Here is a 15,349-nt window from a genome sequence, read left to right on the forward strand (position 1 = left end):
GTTTTCCTTCCTGGTTCTGGTCCTGATGGAGGTTCTCCTTCTTGGTTCTGGTCCTGATGGAGGTTCTCCCTCCTGGTTCTGGTCCTGATGGAGGTTTTCCTTCCTGGTTCTGGTCCCGATGGAGGTTTTCCTTTCTGGTTCTGGTCCCGCTGAAGGATTTTCTTCCTGGTTCTGGTCCTGATGTAGGTTTTCCTTCCTGGTTCTGGTTCTGATGGAGGTTTTCCTTTCTGGTTCTGGTCCCGCTGGAGGATTTTCTTCCTGGTTCTAGTCCTGATCTAGGTTTTCCTTCCTGGTTCTGGTCCTGATGTAGGTTGTCCTTCCTGGTTCTGGTTCAGATGGAGGTTTTCCTTCCTGGTCCTGGTCCTGATGGAGGTTTTCTTAACCATGTCATTATTTTTATCAGTTGGTTTTTATGAACATAGTTATTAAACTGGACTAATGTGGATGATATGATGGAGGTTTTAATTAGACCACAATGAACTGGCTGGAAAAGATTTTACTGTAAAGGTACGTGAGATGACTGGAACAATAAAAGTTAAACTAAATTGAATTAAATCAGATTAAATGAAAGTTGAGAAGATAAAAACTCATCAGATTTTTTAGGATTTGCACCTGAAGCTTTAAGTTGTGGTGCTGGAAGTTACAGGTGATGGTCTGAGTCCAGATCTTTCTGCCCTACAGCTGATTCTGCTGTTGGTTCTTGTTCTGAGCTTCAGGTTCTCTGGTGATGATCAGGTGTCTGATTAGCAGCAACATGAGGAGGAACTTTCTGTTCAGGATGAATCCAGATTCTGCCCACAGCAGTTGGATGGTAGGGTCAAAGTGTGGAACAGATGGAGAAAAAGTGGCTGATTTTTTTTTTTAATTAATCTTTTATAATTTCTTTATTACACCATCTTAATCTTTCTACATGTGTGTAACCATGAAATTGCTGATATGGTAGAAATTTTACTTGGATGAACTCCAACTGTCTGCATGAGGATGATCTGTACAAGATGCCAGGATGGACCCAAACACAGCACGCTTCAGCCTTCCCACAGGCTGGTACCGGACTGGAGACCGGCGTGAGGAGGAGGCACCAGGATGGAGACCGGCGTGAGGAGGAGGCACCAGGATGGAGACCGGCGTAAGGAGGAGGCACCAGGATGGAGACCAGCGTGAGGAGGAGGCACCAGGATGGAGACCGGCGTAAGGAGGAGGTACCAGGATGGAGACCAGCGTGAGGAGGAGGCACCAAGATGGAGACCGGCGTGAGGAGGAGGCACCAGGATGGAGACCGGCGTGAGGAGGAGGCACCAGGATGGAGACCAGCGTGAGGAGGAGGTACCGGACTGGAGACCGGCGTGAGGAGGAGGTACCAGGATGGAGACCAGCGTGAGGAGGAGGCACCAAGATGGAGACCGGCGTGAGGAGGAGGCACCAGGATGGAGACCGGCGTGAGGAGGAGGCACCAGGAAGTCGAAATCCAGTTTCGAGAATAAAGTGGAAACGTGAATAAAGTAAAGCTCACTGAAGTACCAGCTCACTAGCTCAGCGACACCAGGGACTGTTTTATAAAATAAAGCTGGTTCAAATTCATCTTAAAGACTTTATTGTCAACATTTTGACTTTATTCTCAAAAACTATATTTCAACTTTCTTCTTGACATTTCAAGTTTATTCTCTGAGTGAGGAAAGGAGGAAAAAATCCACCATTTTTTTCAGTGTGGCCCTGATACAGAAAGAACTGGAATCATGTCAGACCTCATTTTTCCTCCAGAACCTTTTTAATCCTGGTGTGATAGATGAAGCAGGTGGTGGAAACCTTCCTCAGAGGTTTTCTCCATATTAACATGAAGCATCACACAGTTGCTGCAGGTTTGTCGGCTGCATCCATGATGAGAATCTCCCGTTCCACCACATCCCAAAGCTGCTCTACTGGACTGAGATCTGGTGGCTGTGGAGGCCGTTGGAGTCCAGTGAACTCATCGTCATGTTCTAGAAAGCAGGTGGAGATGATCTGAGCTTTGTGACATGGTGCATTATCCTGCTGGAAGTAGCATCAGAAGATGCTCCACTGTGGTCATAAAGGGATGGACATGGTCAGCAACAATACTCAGGTAGGCTGTGCTGGTTAAACCAGGCCACGTTGGTACTAAGGGGCCCAAAGTGGACCAAGAAAACCTCCCCCCACCATTACACCAGCAGCAGCCTGAAGCGCTGATCCAAGGCAGGATGGATCCATGTTTTCATGATGTTTCCAGCAGATTCTGAGCCGAGCATCTGAATGTGGAGCTGAAATGGAGACTCATCAGACCAGCAACGTTTCTCCATCTTCTATTGTCCAGTGTTGGTGAGTGTGTGTGAATTGTAGCCTCAGTTTCCTGTTCTTAGCTGGCAGGAGGCACCCGGTGTGTCTTCTGCTGCATCCTGGTCCAGACAACTGCTGCTCTGGATGTTTTCTCTTCTTCAGACCATCTCTGGAAACCCTGGAGATGGTTGTGGGTGAAAATCCCAGTAAATACTCAGACCAACAAATATGCCACGTTTAAAGTCTCTTAAATCCTCTTTCTTCCTCTTCCTGATGCTCAAGTTGAACTTTTAGCAAGTCGTCTTCACCACGTCTACATGCTGCTGTGTGATTGGCTGGTTGGATGTTTGTGTTAACAGGAAGTAGAGAAGGTGGAGCTGATGAAGAGGGAGTTTGTGTCTTCCAGACTCGGGGAAAAATGAAAGAAATCCAAAGATTTAGAGGTTAAACATTAATTTAGACGAACCTGACAGACAGGAAGTCAGTTTTCTTATCTAAGTTTCAGCAGAGGAGTCATTTACAAAGTAAAAGCATCTTTCTGAAACATGTGAACCAACAAACACAATAAAAGGTGAGCAAACTTTTTTCTTTGGAGCAACGTGTAACCTGACAGTAAAGAAAGAAAAGCACTCAGAGCTTCGCACTAGAAGCAAAAGATTTCAGCTTTATTTCCAATGGAACAAGGTTTCTGGTTTAGATCTCATTCTGAACGTTCATTAGAAAAAGAAGGGAGGGGGAATCATGCAAACAAGATCGAGTCAAAATAGATTCCTAAAACTCTGTTTTATGTGCCGTCGGTCTGATCCCGTCATACGTTTCAGTTCCTGTGAGGCAGGAAGCAGGAAGTCCGCCATCTTTTCTTCCTCCACTTCCAGATGTTTTACCTCGGACTGGCTGTTTGGGAACAACCCAGCTGGAACTTCCTTTTTAGATGGCTGGTTCTCTGGATCCAGACCAGGACCAGGACCAGGACCAGAATCTGCTCAGAACTCTGGTCCAAACGATTCCATATAAAACCCTCATCATTAGTTATTTTCTATGTACAGCATTGGCTCATCCTGCAGGAAGAGATGTTTCACTCAGGTTTACTTTCAGAAACACAAAGAAGAGTGCGGTGGTCCAGCGGTGGTCCAGCGGTGGTCCAGCGGGTCTGCCTCAAAGATGGAAGGAAACCAGTTTCATGTAACCTGACACGACCTTTTATAATTACTTTTAAAACTTTAACCAGCAGCTTCTCTTCTCCAGTTTGTGAGAATAAAGTAATGATCTTCATCTGGGACGTCACCCCCACAACATCCACATGAAATCACACCTCACAAGCCAGCATGAGGCGATACTGCTAGCAGTCTCAACCTGGACTAAATCTGGACCAGGACCTGCAAACCGGAGCTAAACCTGGACTAAATCTGGACCAGGAGCTGGAAACTGGAGCTAAACCTGGACTAAATCTGGACCAGGAGCTGGAAACCGGAGCTAAACCTGGCTAAATCTGGACCAGGAGCTGGAAACCGGAGCTAAACCTGGACTAAATCTGGACCAGGAGCTGGAAACTGGAGCTAAACCTGGACTAAATCTGGACCAGGAGCTGGAAACTGGAGCTAAACCTGGACTAAATCTGGACCAGGAGCTGGAAACTGGAGCTAAACCTGGACTAAATCTGGACCAGGAGCTGGAAACTGGAGCTAAACCTGGACTAAATCTGGACCAGGAGCTGGAAACTAGACCTGAATGTGGACTAGAAGCTGCAGATTGGAGCTAATTGTCCGAAGCTACATGTGATGCAGGTTTGGGCTCATTTCTGGAATCTGGTGCATGAAGATAAATGTGTAACAGCAACAAAAAAAAAAGCAGGGAAAAACGATGTTGCTTCAAACTGATTTCAATAAATTTGTCGTTTTACTAAATGAAATATTCTGTTTTTGTTGCTTGTCTCTCGGTGGCTGGTCCTGGAGGGCAGCATTAGAAGGACCTGCTTGAGGAAGAGGAGGAAAGTGGCCGAATCTGGTTTACGGACGCTGTTTTCTTCATTACTGGGAAATAACAGGGATGGATTATAAGGGTGTAGTTTATTACAGCATCATTTAACTGGTGTTTAAGGCGTGCGGTCTGTCACCAGACATGGCGAGGCGCTCTGAGAGGAACGAGGAAGCTACTCGATGTTCGGAAGATGAGTTTCTAACCCGTCCTCAGCCCGACCAGAACCACCTCCGACCTCCTGCTTTCCGTTGTTTTCCTGCAGTGAAACATCCCTTTAAGTTTTGGTTTTAGATTTAGAGGTTGTCTTTGGAAAACAGCTGTTTCAGTTCTCAGATTATTATTATTATTAAAGCTTTTTTAACCTATTTGGTGTCCATAACTGTGCTTTTACCCTCAATCATTTTAATAAAAAGTGTATCATCGTGACTATTTACATCTGAGGTTGTTTGTTATTCCAACTGAAATCTTTCAGGCAGCATTCACCTTGAAGAGCCGAAACCCTGGAAGATTTGTTTCTACTCCCGAAAGATGAAACCGGATGTAGGAACCATAAAAACATGCTGCCAACACCATGAGATTATTTCTATAAGAAATCACAAACTTCATCTCTTCAGACTTCCATAATTCCAACGTTAAAGCTGCAGAAACAACGTACTGACATTTTAAAGCAACGGCAGCAGTTAGAGCAGGAAGATAAATATCATTTCTTCCTTCTGGTTTGTTTGCAGCTCCTCGGGGTTTCGGTGTAAAACGTGCCGTCCTCAGACCTGCGGATGGCTGGTTGTGCTGTTTGCTTTGGTTCCTCCGTCCTTTGGCATCGTTGTTGTAAAGAAACAGACGTAAAGCTACAGACTGGAAGTCAGGATTTTTGGTATTTCAATGTTTTTTTTTCCCAGTTTCAATAAAGTTTTCTTTGGAAGGAAACATGTTGGGTTCCCAAAAGTCTTCAATAAATATATGAGCTAGTCCAGCTCCTTCATGTGGACGTCCTTCATCTCTGCTGGGAGAACGAGCATCTTTGGTTTGGTTGGATCAGGATTTTCTTCGGCATCATGAAGGCTGGAACGTCATCTTTCCAGTCAGGTCCAGACTGGAAACCAGAAACTGAATCTGAAAATACTTTCCCTAAGTTTTCTCTGTCCACATAGAAACATCAGGACAAAAAGGAAATCAGTTTCCTTCATCATCGTCATCGTCAGTCCGGAGAGTCACAGAGACGTTTGGTCGTTTGGTGTCACAGCAGCTTATTTTACATTATTTATGTTTTAAAGATTAAATATTATTTAAACTCAATTCTAAAAACGTCAGGACTCCATAAAACAGAATGATTTTTAAATCCCATCAACATATTTTATCCCCAGTAGAAGATAAAAACACATCAGAGATGAAACGGAGACGTTTCACCATGTGATGAAAATATGAGCTGATAGTGAATCTGATGGAAAAAGTTGGAACAGGAGCAACAAAAGGCTGGAAAAGTACCTGGTACAAACCAGAAACACCTGGAGGAGCATTGGACAACTAACCAGGTTACCTGGCAACAGGTCAGTAACATGACTGGTATAAAAGGAGCATTTCAGAGAGGCAGAGTCTCTCAGATGGAAAGATGGACAGAGCTTCACCAATCTGAGACAAACTGGATCTAAAACTGGAACAATTTCTGAAAAATGTTCCTCAGACTTTAAAGATCCTCCATCTACAGTGTAGAATATCATCAGAAGATTCAGAGAATCAGGAGGAATCTCTGTATGCATGGGACAAGGCTGGATGCTGGTGATCTTCTGCATTAAAAGCAGACATGATTCTCTACTGGAAACCACTGCATGGACTCAGGAAGACTTCCAGAAACCACTGTCTGTGAACACAGTTCACCCTGAAACCCACAAATGCAGGTTAAAGCTCCATCATGCAGAGAAGAATCCAGATGTGAACAGGATCCAGAACCAGCTTCTTCCGTCTTCTCTGGACCAAAGCTCATTTAAAATGGTCTGAGGCAAAGTGGAAACCTGGATGAAGATGTGAACTAGTTTGTGGAAAGCATGGACGGCGTGTCCTGCAGACTAAAGAGGAGAGGGAGCATCCAGCTTGTTATCAGTGGACAGGTGAAAAGCTGCATCTCTGATGGGATGGGGCTGCATTAGTGCCTATGGCGTGGGCAGCTTCCACATCTGTGAAGCTCCATCAATGCTGAAAAGTACATGGAGGTTTTAGAGCAACATCTGCTCCCATCCAGACAACGTCTCTTTCAGGGAAGGCCTTGCAGATTTCAGCAAGACGATGCTGAACCACATCCTGCATCCATCACAGCAGCATGGCTTCACAGGAGAAGAGTCCGGCTGCTGAACTGGCCTGCCTGCAGTCCAGACCTTTCACCAGTACACAACATCTGGACCATCATGGAAGCAGAAATCCAGCAACCAAGGTCCAGGACTGTAGAGCAGCTAGAATCCTGCATCAGACCAGAATGGGACAACATTCCTCTCCTAAAACTCCAGCACCTGGTCTCCTCACTTCCCAGATGTTTCCAGACATGTTAGAAGAAGAGATGCTACACTATGCTGAACACCACCCTGGAACTACTTTTTACACCGTGCTGAACACCACCCTGGAACTACTTTTTACACCGTGCTGAACACCACCCTGGAACTACTTTTTACACCGTGCTGAACACCACCCTGGAACTACTTTTTACACCATGCTGAACACCACCCTGGAACTACTTTTTACACCGTGCTTAACACCACCATGGAACTACTTTTTACACCATGCTGAACACCACCCTGGAACTACTTTTTACACCGTGCTGAACATCACCCTGGAACTACTTTTTACACCATGCTGAACACCACCCTGGAACTACTTTTTACACCATGTTGAGCATCACCCTGGAACTACTTTTTACACCACGCTGAACATCACCCTGGAACTACTTTTTACACCATGCTGAACATCACCCTGGGACTACTTTTTACACCGTGTCGAACATCACCCTGGAACTACTTTTTACACCGTGCCGAACATCACCCTGGAACTACTTTTTACACCGTGCCGAACATCACCCTGGAACTACTTTTTACACCGTGCTGAACACCACCCTGGAACTACTTTTTACACCGTGCTGAACATCACCCTGGAACTACTTTTTACACCGTGCTGAACATCACCCTGGAACTACTTTTTACACCATGTTGAGCATCACCCTGGAACTACTTTTTACACCATGCTGAACATCACCCTGGAACTACTTTTTACACCGTGCTGAACATCACCCTGGAACTACTTTTTACACCGTGCTGAACACCACCCTGGAACTACTTTTTACACCGTGCTGAACACCACCCTGGAACTACTTTTTACACCGTGTCGAACATCACCCTGGAACTACTTTTTACACCGTGCCGAACATCACCCTGGAACTACTTTTTACACCGTGCCGAACATCACCCTGGAACTACTTTTTACACCGTGCTGAACACCACCCTGGAACTACTTTTTACACCATGTTGAGCATCACCCTGGAACTACTTTTTACACCATGCTGAACATCACCCTGGAACTACTTTTTACACCGTGCTGAACATCACCCTGGAACTACTTTTTACACCATGCTGAACATCACCCTGGAACTACTTTTTACACCGTGCTGAACATCACCCTGGAACTACTTTTTACACCGTGCTGAACATCACCCTGGAACTACTTTTTACACCGTGCTGAACACCACCCTGGAACTACTTTTTACACCATGTTGAGCATCACCCTGGAACTACTTTTTACACCATGCTGAACATCACCCTGGAACTACTTTTTACACCGTGCTGAACACCACCCTGGAACTACTTTTTACACCGTGCTGAACATCACCCTGGAACTACTTTTTACACCGTGCCGAACACCACCCTGGAACTACTTTTTACACCGTGCTGAACATCACCCTGGAACTACTTTTTACACCGTGCTGAACATCACCCTGGAACTACTTTTTACACCATGCTGAACACCACCCTGGAACTACTTTTTACACCATGCTGAACACCACCCTGGAACTACTTTTTACACCGTGTTGAACATCACCCTGGAACTACTTTTTACACCGTGCTGAACATCACCCTGGAACTACTTTTTACACCATGCTGAACACCACCCTGGAACTACTTTTTACACCATGTTGAGCATCACCCTGGAACTACTTTTTACACCGTGCTGAACATCACCCTGGAACTACTTTTTACACCGTGCCGAACATCACCCTGGAACTACTTTTTCCAGACGTGTTGCTGCATCAGATTCACTATCAGCTCATATTTTCCATCACATGGTGATTCGTCTCCGTTTCATCCTCTGACATGTTGGTGATCTACTGGGGATGAAAGATGTTGATGAGATTCTTCTTTATTTACAGTTTACAGAGAGACCTGTGTTTTTAGAATTTAGATTATAGTTTTGTTCTTTGTTTTTAAAATAAATTATTGTATAATTTTTACAGAAAGCTGTTCTCTAACTGGCTGAAATGTTTTATAAAACTAATCTGTAATGCATGGAAGCAGAGCTGCTTTCTTCCTGCGTGATGGGTCTGAAGGGGTTTGGGCAGAGGCTGAAACTGAAGGTGTGACCAGGTTTCAGACGAGGACAGAGGCATTTTCAGATGTGGCCGCAGTCGGGAAACAGTCGGGGGTTAATCCACCTCAATGGACTCGCTGCTCTCGTTCACAGGTTTGCACTCGTTGGGAAGTCGCTGGTGGCGGCTGAGCTGCGTGGCCTGCGTGAAGCTGCGGTCGCAACGCTCACACCTGCCACACAGAAACCAGAAGAAATACAGATCAGTTCAACAGTTAGAGAAGCTCAGAAAAACATGTCTGCTGAGGAGGCCTGACCACCTTCAGATCTGCCCCCCCACCGACAGCTTCCTGTTAACTCTAATATCCAGTGACAGAACAAAGTGTGTGTGAGGCCCAGCGGAGCAGCAACTGTAATTGTTGCCCTGATCTTCACAACCTGACCGACAAATTAAACTCGCAGTCCACCTGTCGATAATCTGTCCGGTGGGCCGAGGAGGGCACCCCCGTCTCACACACTTTAACACACACTGACATCCACGCACACACACAGATATATCCAGGCCTGATAAGGCAGTGTCACTGTCACGTTCAATAGCAGCAGAGAGGAGAGGGAGCTTTTAGTCTGAGCTGGAGGCAGCTGGGGGGGCATCCTCTTCAAAGCCGGCGCTGCGTTGAGGTATTGGACCCAACAGCCCAGAAACAGCAGGAGGATGCTGTTAGAGAGATGGGCGGCGGAGGAGGGGCTGCTAGCGAGATAAAGGAGGAGAGACGTTTGTGTTGGAGATCAGCATCGGTGTGGATTTAACTCCAGTTCTGCTGCCTCTGAGACACCATGCAGGCCCAACAGTTCAGTCCCCACCTTCCTCAGAACTTCCTGGAGCTGCAGGTGTGTTAAACCTTGATGGAAAATAAAGCTGTAGGAGCAGAAACCAGCCTCCACAAGGAGCCGCTTCCCCCGGCTTTACTGCAGCATTTCCACTTTTTACGAAACTTTTTACGAAAAAAGCAGCCAGTCGAGCGGCCTGTCGAGCTCGTGTCGAGGTGTCCCTGAGCAAGACGCCGAACCCCAAACTGCTCCTGATGGGTCGTGTGTGAAGGTGTGTGTGAATGGGTGAATGTGATGTATGATGTAAAGTGCTTTGGGCATCATTCCAGATACAGAAAAGCACTAAATACAAACCATTTACCATCTACCCATCCATCCATCCATCCATTCATCCATCCATCCGTCTATCCATCCATCCATCCATCCATCTACCCATTCACCCACCCATCCATCCATCCACCCATCTACCCATTCACCCACCCATCCATCCTTCCATTCATCCGTCTATCCATCCATTCGTCTGTCCATCCATCCATCCATCCATCCACCCATCCATCCGTCCATCCATCCATCCATCCATCCGTCCGTCCGTCCATCCATCCAGCTATCCGTCCGTCCGTCCGTCCCTCCATCCATCCATCCATCTGTCCATCTGTCCGTCCATCCATCCATCCATCCGTCTACCCATCCATCCGACTGTCCATCCATCCATCCGTCCATCCATCCATCCATCCATCCATCCATCCATCCATCCATCCGTCCATCCATCCATCCATCCATCCTGACAGACCAGCCTCCTAACCCATGTTTTCCTGTACTGGTGTTCTGATGCTCCATGTTTATAATCCGTAAACTGGATGAAACAAAGGTTGATTCCATGAAGGAAAACATTTCCTTACAGAGCAGCAGAAGATGTTTAATACAGACACTAAAAACATCTTTCTCAGATGTTTGATTGGCTCAGTGGAGGGATAAAGATTTTACTCTCCTGACCACCACCAGTACAGATTATATGTTAAATAAATTTTTTCTAGTGACTGTGTAACGTTAACAACTGTAAACCATATTAAAACCAGTTTTTACCTGCTGCTGATTGTTTTATCCTATTTTTGTATTATTTTAATCATTTGTCTGCACTTCAGAAGTAGCCCCTGCAATTCCATTTTATCTATTTATTGTATGTGACAATAAAGGCTTTTTTCCTATTCTATTCTATTCTATTCTATTCTATTCACGGTTCTATATCAGCAAGGAGTAACTGTTCTGATGTCTTTAAAAACATATTTCTATTTGACAACATAATAAACGTATGTTGCATAATTATTTAAAATAAACATGAATCTGACGCACCACCCAAGTTATAAACATGAATTTGTCTCCAAAACTCATTCAGACAATCACATCTTGAAGAAGTTAGAGTCCACTAGGGCTGGCTGTCCCCACCGATTTCCTGACTCCTGCTGATGTGAGAGCCAGTGGTCTTACTACTTTTTAATAAGGCTATAAAAAATAATGTCTTAATGCAAAGAGATTAATCTGTGGAACTGATGCATTCAGTTTTAAATGCATAAACAACAAAGTTATTCTTCATGCTATAAAAATCAGAATATGCTATTATCCCCATGAGAGAGGCTTATTTTAGGCATGTAGGAGTGGTGAACGAATCCACCAAAAATGACTTTATTGCCATTATTTATAAAGATTCTTACAGTTTTCAAACTTTAAAGTATCAATGTTATCATAAATTGATCTATATCAATACCAGCTTTGGCATCTTTGGATTGATCTGGCCACGCAGAGAAGATTCACTGCTGTCACTGAAACATAGTTTTAAAAAAATGATATGGGATTCATTCAATTTAAATTGATTTAAATATTTTTTTAACTGAGGTCTAGAGTCCACGGCTGTAACTTTAAAATCTTGCATTCTGAAAGTTAAAAACCAAAAACCAAATCTCTCCTGTGTGGAGGCATCCAACAAACCAGCGAAGCTGTTCACAGATGCAGATTCACGTTTTGTGAATTTCCTCCTGAATGAGAGAAAGAAAACTCTGCCCTCCAGGTGGATGTTCGGCTGCTGTTTGTAAATTAAAAAAGCACCGACATCAAAGCTCGTCTGAAGCCATGAAGATGCTCCTCCTGCAGAACAAAGCCGAGCTCCGCCGGCTATCGACCCGCAGCCACCGCCTCCTTCTCACAGCAGGGGAAAAATAATGTTGAACGGTTCGTCCTGACAAGATGACAGAGGCAGCTTTAATCAATATCCCTTCAAGCATCCGTGAAGTCTGAGCTCACCTCTTATCTTAATCTGTACAGAAGAGACCAGATCGTGTTCAGACTGAAGGCCTGCTGGAAACGGAGCCTCACATATAAACCGTGGCTGCAGCTGCTACGACATTATTTAAATATTTAGCTGTAAATAACGTAAAGGTGATTATTTTAACTATTGCATGAGGTTTGGGGTGTTTTTAAGCATTAAAATAGACTAAATAAACATAATAGGTTGTATTTAGCTTTTTTTTTAAGCTTTTGGGGTTTGTTGTGTGTAGGCAGAACTGTGTTTAATAGTTCATGAGTGAAACATGTAAAATATTAATTATCTTCAACAGGTTGCAATAAATATTTTAAATGTAAAAGTCTTATAAAAGGAAGTTTTTAAAGGTCTAAGCTTTTTATTTCTAACTAAAACTATGTATGAAAACAAAGATCCCAACATTCACTGAACCAGAAACTGGAGTCAGATTCCAGAGTTTCCACGAAGCAGCTTTTCTTCTAGAAAAAGAAAATATGTCTGAATTTATTCTCCAAATGGAGGAAATTATAAATAAATTAGACAAAAGATAATTCTGGACAGAAGATTACAAAATTATGTTGTTAGAGACTTTTTGTGGAGCAAAAGAGCAACGCTGTTTAAAAAAAGTCCATTTTAAAGGTTTCGGTGCAGCTTTGTAAAAGCATCCACTTTAAAAACGGTACCTCATAAAATATCATGAAAATGTCATATGTTGATACTTTAATAAAGTTTTTTCACATCAGATCTTTTAACAACTTAAACATAGAAATCATTTGTAAAATGTTTTTAATGTTTTTATGCCCTTCCTGTTATAAGAACACCTGCATTTATTTTCATAAGAAAAACACTAAATATGTAATATTATTAAAAAAATAAAAAAGGTCAAAAGGGGAATATTTGGGATGACACCATTACAGCCTTGATCAGGTCAATAATTGATAAGAACATTGATTCTGAAGCCTGAACTCTGCGAGCTGAAATACTTATATTTCCCCCCTCAGGCACCAAAACAGTAAAACTGACATTTAATACATTAAAAAATTACATCAGATCTTTTCAGACCAAACCTTATATATGATATTTTTAAAGAAAAACACAAAGTATGCGTCATAATATCTGAAAATTACAGTATTAGTGGGAGTCAATGGGGCCAGAGTAAATAGTGTCAGCATTATGCCTTTTCTCCTCTTATAGACAAATACAAGGATGATTTTAAACATGAAAATAAATGAAATTTTTTGACCAAATTTCATACAATTAACCTTTAAACTGAAGGAGAAATTGAGAATAAAAATCTGAAGAAGCAGAAAGTACATGTTTAGTCAAAGTTGCTCAGGAGCTGGCATCATACGTTTGATCAGGCTGATTCTGGGATTTTGTTTGGTTTTCCTCAGACACACAGGTGAGAAATTCTGAGGAAAATCCACCTTAAGTGTTTAAGTTTTGATGGGATCTGACAGAAACCTGGTAGAAGAAGAAAAGCTGTTTATTCCGGACAATCAGAGTCTCTTTTTGACAAAGACTGATCCGAGCTCCTCGTATCGGTGCTGAAAGCTGCCGCCACACAGAACAATCGTCTTCTGGGCAGGAAAATAAAGTTGAGCGTTTTCCTCCTGACAAAGTGACAGTGGCAGCTTTAATCTATCCCCTGCACCCTCCATCAGGAGATAACTCCCCGAGCCCATCGATCGGCTAAAGATTCCTGACGCCCGTCCATGATTGTCTTTGTCCCGCTCTGCCTCCACCGAGACTACGAAGTGCTGATGAAAAGGTTCAGAGTTTCCTCTGATTGCTCATTAACAAGGCTGATTTGCTTTAACCGGGCTCCACTTTTTACTCCATGATCTCTTGTTTCTTCGCCTCTTCAGTCTCGACGTCGATGACAAACTTGGATTTCTCTGACAGCTTATTAAGAATGTTAATTTGTTTCCCACAACTTTCCCCCGATGCATCACCACAAGTCAAACTGCTTATTTTGCTTTCTTCACTTTCCTTTCTTCTGGTTCCTCGTTCAGCCTTTCTCTGAGAGCTGACCTCTTCGTCCACCAGGGGATTCCTTGTTGTCCTGTTCGACTGATTGGATGACAGCAGCAGCCTCCACAACCCCGACTCCAGAGCGGCTTGCCCTCTAATTACACCGTCTCACTGAGGGAAAATGGAAATGAGTGGTCGCAGAGCAACAGATTCATTATCAGGCCTCTAACAACTGTGATCGAGCTGCTCCTGTATTCATGATGGCCGCGCTGCTGATGGCGTCCTTAGCGCTCGCCGTCACGGGCGGGCCACAGGAACGCACACAAAGGTCAGAGGTCACGCCAGCCTCCACACGAGATGGGACAATAATGAATAATGGGTAAGACTTCATGGGGACGTTGTCCTAGTATGAAATGCAACATGGATGAGCACAAATGTACACACTATCATGCACTTGCACATGCAAGTTGATATTGTGTGATGAAATCGTGATCTTGTATTTAAACAAAATGACCTAAAAAAAAAAAAAAGATTATATGCACTGCCTCTAGCTCTACATGACAGCAGCTGGTCCAACTGGACTCAAAGTGGTCTGACTAACACTTAATTATGACGTCCATCTTGTTTGAATTCATGCTTGTGTTGTTCTTATTCTCAAATGTAAGTCGCTTTGGATAAAAGCGTCTGCTAAATGACTGTAGAATAGAATAGAATAGAATAGAATAGAATATGTACATACATACACATATATATATATATATATATATATATATATATATATATATATATATATATATAGAGAGAGAGAGAGGGAGGGAGGGATGGATGGATGGATGGATGGATGGATGGATGGATGGATGGATGGATGGATGGATGGATGGATGGATGGATGGATGGATGGATGGATGGATGGATGGATGGATGGATGGATAGATAGATAGATAGATAGATAGATAGATAGATAGATAGATAGATAGATAGATAGATAGATAGATTATTGGGGATGAATCTATTATGAAAATTATTCATTCATCATTCATACTGCTTCGTCCTGGACAGGTACACCTGGACAGGTACATCTGGACAGGTACACCTGGACAGGTACACCTGGACAGGTACACCTGGACAGGTACACCTGGACAGGTACATCTGGACAGGTACACCTGGACAGGTCGCCAGTCCATCACAGGTCCAACACAGAGAGACAAACAACCACTCACACTCAGTCCTAGGAAGAATTAGAGAGACCAGTTAACCGAACATCATGTCTTTGGATGGTGGGAGGAAGCCGGAGAACCCGGAGGATGGGGAGAACATCCAACCCCCCCAGCCGAGGCTCGAACCAGCGAGCTTCTTGCTGAGAGAATGTGGTGCTAACCACCACACCACCATGCAGCCTTAAGCTAATTAATTACAGGCTTTGTCAATAAT

At 43.7% G+C, this 15,349-nt stretch overlaps 1 protein-coding gene across 1 annotated transcript in view; it reads right to left on the reverse strand.

Annotated features, from left to right (window-relative positions):
• Nucleotides 1-8,578: 8,578 nt before the first annotated feature.
• The window catches only part of prdm6 (PR domain containing 6), a 56,483-nt gene continuing 49,712 nt past the window's right edge, over nucleotides 8,579-15,349 (reverse strand). Inside the window, exon 5 of the mRNA XM_041998707.1 lies at nucleotides 8,579-9,056. Coding sequence (XP_041854641.1) covers nucleotides 8,942-9,056 — 115 coding nt within the window. The 3' untranslated portion in view covers nucleotides 8,579-8,941. The remainder of the gene's footprint in view (nucleotides 9,057-15,349) is intronic.

The sequence above is a fragment of the Melanotaenia boesemani genome, chromosome 11, assembly GCF_017639745.1.
Source record: "Melanotaenia boesemani isolate fMelBoe1 chromosome 11, fMelBoe1.pri, whole genome shotgun sequence".
Lineage (NCBI taxonomy): Eukaryota > Metazoa > Chordata > Actinopteri > Atheriniformes > Melanotaeniidae > Melanotaenia > Melanotaenia boesemani.